The sequence below is a fragment of the Scyliorhinus torazame genome, chromosome 13, assembly GCF_047496885.1.
Source record: "Scyliorhinus torazame isolate Kashiwa2021f chromosome 13, sScyTor2.1, whole genome shotgun sequence".
Lineage (NCBI taxonomy): Eukaryota > Metazoa > Chordata > Chondrichthyes > Carcharhiniformes > Scyliorhinidae > Scyliorhinus > Scyliorhinus torazame.
In genome coordinates, this window is record NC_092719.1 from 180,683,195 (window position 1) to 180,692,083 (window position 8,889).

The window sequence follows — 8,889 nt, forward strand, 5'->3', positions numbered from 1 at the left end:
TACTGGATCATGAATGTACTGCTGCTACCAGCACATTTGGTACAGTGCAATTCAACAGAGGGGCCTCCGTTTGTGTCTCCAGATGTCATAGAAAAGACCACCAGTTACTGCAATTCAGTAGCTGAAGGTAATTTTAATGAATAGGCTGGGGATAGTGAACAGGTAATAAACAGATATGTTTGTTGAGGGAGACCATTATGATGCTTCACAAACACCACCGGTGAAACTAGAGCTCATTGCACCATGTTCCACTAGAAACTGGGGACAGAGAGGTTCAATTTGGAGGGATGGGGGAATCTGTGCCTGAACAGCATTGCATAGAGGCTGGTTTGGGCTTGGTGCAGGCATCCTTAGCTATGGTCTAAAGTAGGATTGAAGGTCCAAAGGGCCTAATGTGTTTCTAAGGAACATATAAATAAGAGTAGGCTATTCAGGTACTTGAGACTTTTTGACCACTTCATAACTGAACTTTACCTCAATCCCATTTCCCCACCTTTGAGTCATCGCCCTTGATGCCATTACCTAATAATAATCTGTCAAGTCTTGAAAGTTTGAATTGACTCAGCAGCCATAGCCTTTTTGGGGACCTACTCTTGAAATCAGCTAGTCCGGATTGAAGCAGGAGCAGGGGTGTTCCAGTTAGCATTACTTGAATAACATATGGCCTAACCAGTGGACCGTTAACGGTCAACTTGAAGGTACTACCAAGAAGGTATGTGTATTTTTAAAACAAACTTATCTTGATGTCTTCCTTCGAGTTAGTGGGACCAATTGCTGACTCATGTTAAGATCCCTGGGGATTACTTTCCACTTCCCCAGAGCATTGGAATAATTGATGGTGGAATGATTTGGCATGGTAGTTCTTTGTAATAAAGAGGATATGTAGTCAGAAACCGAGCTCAAGTTCAATTACAACATAATGTGCAACATCCAGACCTACCCAAGGATTGTTGTCCTCATTGCTTCCTTCACCCTCACTGCCATCATGCAGGCATTGCATCCTCTATTTTCCCCCACTCCTCCAGACATACCTGAAGACCATGGCCAGCACTTCAGCAATCCACCAATTACATCCATTTTGTCTGGAAGCTGCCTGGGAACACGCAGTCGGTGTTTGCAGCTCTGCAGTCCTATTGCAATACGTCTCAAGATCCAATTTTGATCTGCTCTCAGACCTACCTTGTTCCAGCACAGCCAGATTTTGGTGGGGTAAGGCCAATGCAGCTACCTGGAGGAAGTTTGACACAAGATCGAGTAGAAATCCATTGCAGTGCCAACATGCTTTGCATAGTGCAGACTGACTCTCACAGGCCCTCTGGATATTTGTAAATCTACTTGGTCTTAATTTAAATATTTATGGAACCTTCTATCACTAAATTCCAGTCACATGACAAATTCTAAACCTAATGTTTGTCTAACTCCATTTCACCACTGAATATTTGCAGTGATGTTCTAATTGAACCTGAGCTGAGTTTCTGACTGCATACCCTCTCTATCACAAAGGCGGCCTACTTCCAAAGTACATAGAATTCCTACAGTGCAAAAGGAGCAATTCCCCCATCGAGTCTGTACCAACCCTCTGAAAGGGAACCCTACCTAGGCCTACTCCCCTATCCCCCAAACCCCATGTCCCCACCTAATGTGCACATCTTTGGACGCTAAGGGCAATTTAGCATAGCCAATCCACCTAACTTGCACATCTTTGGACTGTGGTATGAAACTGGAACACCAGTGGGAAGATATGGGGAGAAAGTACAAACTCCACCCCCCCAGGATCTTGATGGCCTGTATGTGGGAGAATATGGCAGGAGGCCCAGAAATATGTTTCATACAAGCTTGAAATTTACATTGGGATCTTCCACTGGGGCATGTCATGGTGGGTTGGAAAACCCCACCATATTCTCTGCAATGCCGGCGGGAAAACATGCTGGTGTGAAACCTGTTCGGAATAAAGTGGTGTGCAGATGTTGGGACTCACCTGAACAATGTCTGGGGTTGCTTCTGGATGTAGGTGCCTCACAATACTGGATCCTAAAACACCACAGCAGTGGGTCGGGGGTGCATCTGCAGGTGAACCTTCCAGATTCGGAGTCCTGGAGGGGTGGGTACATCTTCCAGCCTCAAAATGTTCTTGGAAGTCCATCTTTATTTTCTGGAGGTCTGTCTTCGGGTCTCCGAGAGCTCCCGGAGATGTATCTTTATTTTCAGGAGGTCCACTTTGTTTCTTCTGTAGTGGGTTAGTGATGTTGGATGATTTTCAATATGGCACCCGGACACAACGGCGGACTATGCACTATCCAGGCCTGCCCCGCCACTGAATACGACGAAAAAACCCACAGGTGCATAATTAATAAGGTTGGGCTGGAAGATTTGGCGTGTTTTGCCACCAGTCTCTGCAGCAGGAAACTCACCACGTTCCCACTTTGGATGCGGCACTTAGTCTCAAAATGGGAAAATTCCACCCATTGTTTCTTACAATGCGGCACCTGTATTTCAGTTGCATCTTTTTCCTGTCCAGCCTGTCTTTTCAATCAGTAGAATATAGATCAGAAGCACAAGAGACTCTAAATCATAGTCCTTGAATGCACCTGTGGCATTTGCAGCCTGCACCATAGTGCTCATAACACTCTGGCATAATCAGTGCAATTGTAAGTTGTATTACCGTAAATACTGTTTACAATAAATATGAATTCATAGCTACATTCACTGTTCTGAGATTTTTGGAATTATGAATTCCGGGAGCAGGAATGTAATCAGTTTCAGCAGGTCTACTTTCTGTGATCAGATGCAAGGGGATAAAGTGAAGCTCAAGACTGCAGCACATGCAGACCTGAGAGGGACTCAACTAAACCACTCATTGCAAAGTGGGAGACAATTGTGTTATAAAAATACAATGATAGTGCCACAAGAGTTAATCTTTTAATATAGATATTAATCTAAATCAGCTGCATGACCATTTATGCTGGAAGAGAGGACCCAATATCAAATAACCCATTACATGAAATTCAATGTATTTATGTCATTTATATGGATAATCTTAAGTGACTACGAGGTTGCAATCTGGCTTAAGAATTCATGGTAGTCAAAAATTACTTGAACTTTGTTTAAAAGTGTACACTGCTGTCTAAATCTCCTAATTAGATTATTGTCTGGTATATCATCTTGTATGAGTACTCAAAATCTATTTTTTTTCAATTCAACTTTTCTAATTATGTGAAAATGTAACAAATGTGCCATCAGCGACCACTTGCATTTATATAGCACCATTAACAGGAAGGCACCTCACAGGAGTGTATTGAAACAAAATCTGACACTTGGTTGCTGAGGAGATATAAGGGCAGATGAACAAAAGCTTGGTCAAAGAGGTAGGTTTTAAGGAGCATTTCAAAGGAGGAAAGAGAGGTAAAGAAGAAGAGAGGTATAGTAAGGAAATACCAATGCTTAGGACCTCAGCAGCTGAAGATACGGCCACCAGAGCTGGAGTGATTAATGGAGCATGAGGCCAGAAATGAAGGAGCACAGTTATCTTAGATGATTGTAGGGCTGGAGTAAGCTCTATTTCTGCTTAAAAATGTTTGTGCAATGTAAAAGTTGAAATCGCAAGGTAAGGAAAAGACTACAGATGCTGGAAGTATGAAATAGAAACAGAAAATGATGATAACACTTAGCAAGCCAGCCAGCATTTATGGATAGAAGAAAGTTTGAATAATGTTTCTAGTCAATGTTTGTTGGAGTTGAGGGTCATTTGATCGGAACATTAACTCTTATCTTCTACAGATGCTACCTGACCCGCTGAGCATTTTCTGGTTTTATCTGAAATCGTATGAACTACTTTACAGGATTGAGTTTGCATTATTACAAAATTTGTGCTTATTTAAGTTAGTTTGTAAGTTATTTAAGTTAGGTTGTACTTTGTAAAGTCGGGTTGATGGCAGTTGATCAAATCTTCATACATGTTCATATATTAAGCACAATAATCATACATGTTTTTATTTTTCAGGAAAACGGTTAAAGAAGGGGATGGCAACTGCTAAACAAAGGCTTGGAAAGATACTAAAAATACATCGGAATGGAAAACTTCTTCTGTAAAATTAGGAATGAGAAATGTTTTCAGTTAAAATGTATTGGCCTGACACTAACGCTGTTACATGTGTGACGTAATGTTAACACATATTAGATCATTCCAGGTTAGAGACAGTGTCCATTTAAACTGTGTCTACAGACCTTTCTCAGTGAGAGTACAGTGCTTTTGTCTGGTACTCCAGTAGGTTGACTCCGATGGTCTGTTGCATAATTGGAAAGGCTTGTTAGTGGCATTTAATATCTACCAGAGGTGCCAGAGTAATTCAGCCGAATCATCTTTTAAGCATTAAATTACTGATGGTGAAAGAATAAATGAATCTGGAAGTACAACAATCTTTTGAAGAATGTCCAAAACAAATTTATAAGAAAGGATGTCATTACATGCACAGGAAAGAGTATTACAGAGCATATAAATAAACTGCTGCCTTTAGGCTGAGTAAATGGATACTGTTTCTATAAACTTGTTTCTCAGGCAATTCCACATTTCAGATTTAAAGGAACATTTAAAATGTTTTTTTCATACTATACAAATTCTGTAAATACGATTAAAATTCTAAGCTTTTATTGCAAAGTATCTTTTGAGTTACAACTCTATGTACCCATTGCTCTATTACCTTTTTAAAAATTTCATCTTTTATGATAGAATTATTGTTTCTTTTTGGTTTGCTCTTATGATAATGAAACTTATTTTTTATAAAAGGCATTGCCTGGTAAACAAAGACATTACTTTGTGTGGCCTTGCAAAAATAATCACTTTTAAGTAGTCACAGTACATCAACAAAAGTAACATATTATAGAGAGGCTTTGTAAATAAGGTAACACTTTTGTTCTATATGAGCTTATTATTTTCAATTTTGCATTATAATGCAATATGAAGTATTTTTGGTCTTAACTGGTGAAGTGTTTATGTCTATGTGACTTACCTGTAATTTATTAATATTTGTAGCTTTTTATATTTATACATTTCTTACACTTTTTTTTTACATTTTTCAACTACTTGTGATGTCTGCTCTCCTCAATTTGTTACATAAAATCTGGTCTTAAAGGGTCTTTTTTTCTCGAAATCATTGGTGAAACAAAGTTAGTTACACAATAGTTTGCCTCTTATGTAGTATAATAATCCTGCCATACAACCTGTGCTTTTATTCTATGTATATTTATAATTTAGATAGGTAACTAGGTAGTTCTTTATGAAAGCCATTCCTTTTTACCTAGTCTAGATGAGTTATAGCTACATCAGCATTTTTATTATATGCAAACTTTATTTTTTAAGAAAAAGTTTCTGTATAGGATTAGCTAAAAGCTTAAAAGAGTGTTTAGTTCATTTTGGTCACAAATGTGTGTTAACTATTTTGATTTTTATGTGTCATTTTAACGTTTGATATCTTTTTATGCTGCACATCCAAATCATCAGCTAGAATGATATCTCTTTATGTTGTAGAAAAACTCTCAAAGAGATTTATATCAATGAATGAAACATTGAGTGAGAAAGGCTGCAGTTAAAATTAACAGTGAACCTCAGGAATAAAGTAAAATAGGTTCCAGCTGTCACTGCACCTTTTGATTCTCACAATATCTTGTATATGGATTTTCTTGGATACTTGGCATTGTTTTTGATAAATACACCTTTCAATTTTAAAACAGAAGTCTGAATGCTTTTAGTAAAAGACATTAAATATATATTAATCATCTCAACATTTTTAACGGTTTTAAAGCTGCAGTGTGTATCGTATTGATGCTTAAGGCATCTTAGACTCAAGTCCAGTTAGTCTTTTTAATGTCTGAACATACTGCAACTTCATTTTGAAATCCTTTGTAGCTCATTAAGAAAATAAAGTATTTATGTTGCAAAGTAGCACTCTTGGCCTTCCGAAGAGGGGCATTATGATTTAATAAATTGCATTTCTTAGAAGTGCCACAGTTTTTGAGGTGAAAGCTGCAGTGTTGAAGTTCCAATTGATCCCAGAAATTAAAAGCCACCTGAATTCAAACTGATGGTGTGTGCATCAACATAAAATGAGACTGTGTGATGAAGTAGTTTAAACACACTGCCCTTTCACCACTTAAATTTAGCCTAATTTGAAGGAAATACAGATTCATCTGATTGTCAGTTCTAATGATCCTATGTGAAATAAGTTTAGATATTTTGACCTAAATCATAGTGGCTGTAGGCCCACAGCGAAAAAACGTCCTTTATTTGGTGCCAGTAGGCCACTTACCACACTTTCAGAACAGAACTCCTGACTGTACCAGTGTGACAGACAACTGGTGTGGGAAATGGAAACTTCATCCTGATACAATAAGATGTGCTATATTAACATTGGGGCAGAATGGAGATAGAGGTTTAAAAATATCCAATTTCCTGGCATTAACTTCCCTTGCTTTGATAAGTGCAAAACAAAAGGTGTGATGATAATTGTAAATGATCAGTTAATACATACGGACTACACAGTAGGAGAGGTGAATTAATTAAAAGGAGTAATATATAGATATACGGTGATTATTTTAATTCAGATCATACAAGCCGGAATGAAGAAATATCGTTTTAACCAAAATATATATGTATTATACTTCAGTAATGCAACTGAAAATACAAACTTGCAGATTTAACCATCCCTGTTGCTGCTGAAAGCAGCTGATCGTACTTGGTTATATATTTGATTGCATTTGGCCAAAGCCTGCAATCATTTATGTCGTCTACATACATGAGAAAGCTGGCCTGTGACAAGCACTGATTTTTCACAGCTCTTTTTCTATTTATATTTGATCCATTTTCCAATGACATAATATGCAGTAAACTGGAAATGAGGATCATAAAGGGAAAAAAAGTTGTTAAAGTATCCTGTTTATTACTGTGTAATACAGTAGCAAAACATACTTAGTGGATAATAAAGGTTGGATCAGTGATAGCCACTCTATACTTTGCTCCATCGTTCATGTTTTGTATTCAATTTTTAAAAGTTCCACTGCACTATAAATGACAACAGAAACACTTCTTACATTTTTATTTTAGCTACTATTATTGTGTACATTGTCAATAAAGTAAATAACCTGTATAGAATGTTTTAAAACTGTTAAAAATAAAATCTACATACCCTTCTGTTTCATGAGCGTCTTATCTATTCACTTTCAGACAATTCTTTGAAACACTAGCCAGCACTGCTCAATGATGTGCCTCTTTTAAAACATTTTTACAACATTTATGGTGAAACAATGCAGGATGTAGGCAGAACACTGCAGTATGGTTAAAAAGTAAGAGCTAAGGACAGTACTTCTTAAGCAGCAGATTAAAACTCTTTGGAAGGGTTTTTTCACCCCTCTCATGGTGTGCTTGGAGGTGGGATGGGCATCTAATCAAGCAGGAGAGTGGTGAGAGAGCACCCCACTATCTTCCACATCCAACAAAATTAATCCTGTGGTTGGACTTCCCACCCAGTTGTCACCTGAGACCCTTAACTGGCCAATTAAGGACCACTAGAGAGCCTCATTCCTCAGCCGCTGGTATTAACCCAGCTGCAGGCATACTTGTTGCCATGCAGCGTTCATGACCAGTAAAACTGCAGGCTGCTTGTGGTCTTGAGGTAGGGGGATGGAGGCTGTTCATCGTTCAAAAGCACGGAGTGCTTGATTGAGGGGCCCAACATTGGCACCATTAGATGCTGATGATTTTTTTTTTTTTTTAAAAAGCTGCTGGCCTCTGATTGGCTGGCAGCTGATGGTTAGGGTGGGTTGGGATTTCCACCGGCGGGTGTCCTTGATCCCAGGGAAAGCCCCGCCGGCGACCCTTCCTGAAGGAGGCAGCAAAGCTCCCTTTACAGCCCTCCAGCCAGGATGTTGGATGCCTCACTTATCTCGAGTCCCTGGTGTAGGATCAGAAGGACTACTTTGAAGTGAGCTCTCCCAAGGATGGGAGGAAGAGTACCATCCCTTCAATCAAGCAGGCATATGATCAAGGAAGTCAGCAGTAGGAATGTGATTCCTCCAACCTGGAGACGGGGGATTCAGGACCTCAAGAGGCTGGGAAAGATGAGTTGCACAACACTTCTAGTGCCAAGCCCACACTCTGACTTTCCCACATCAGGACAGCACTCTTTAGTCACCACAACTTGCAGCTTCACACGTCCCGGGGGCAGGCACCTCACATCCCCAGTTGAACAGCTAACACTCTGTCACCTTCAGCCAATTGCGGTTTTGCACCTATGATTCACAGCAGCCCTCTACAGGTGATATCCTTCCTTCACCCCCACAAAATCTATGATGCATTCATATCTCTCCTTGAGGGGGAATCAAGCACACAAGTTGGCAAGAGGCAGAGAGCTGATTGATGGTGGCCATACAGTGACAGGCACCTTGTAGCCATTGACAATGCATATCTACTTGCACAGAAAAGGAGGTCTTATCCCAGGAGGCTGCAGATCATAGAATCCCTAGAGTGTAGAAGAAGGTATTTTGGCCCATTGAGTCTGCACTAACCCTCTGAAAGAGCACCCTACCTACGCCCAGTCTCCCACCCTATCCCCATAAACCCACGGAGACACAGGGAGAATGTGCAAACCACACAGTCACCCAAGGCTGGAATTTAACCCAGGCCCGTGGTGCTGTGAGGCAGCAGTGCTAACCATTGTGCCACCGTGTCAGCAGTAACCTGTCATGAGACAATGCAGGCTTATGAATCCGGATCAAGTGTATGCCATTTGCCACTTTCGAGCTTGCTGCACCATTTAATAAGCTCATGGCTAATTTGATTGTGGGCAGCACGGTAACATAGTGGTTAGCACAGTTGCTTCACAGCTCCAGGGTCCCAGG

The 8,889-nt window shown here is 39.9% G+C and overlaps 1 protein-coding gene across 2 annotated transcripts in view; it reads left to right on the top strand.

Moving 5' to 3' along the window:
* phf2 (PHD finger protein 2) overlaps positions 1–7,188 on the top strand; it is a 197,853-nt gene extending 190,665 nt beyond the window's left edge. For both annotated transcript variants that reach the window (XM_072472519.1, XM_072472520.1), the window contains one exon: positions 4,001–7,188. In XM_072472519.1, the coding sequence (XP_072328620.1) occupies positions 4,001–4,089 (89 nt within the window). In that variant the 3' untranslated portion in view covers positions 4,090–7,188. The remainder of the gene's footprint in view (positions 1–4,000) is intronic.
* The last annotated feature ends 1,701 nt before the right edge of the window (positions 7,189–8,889 follow it).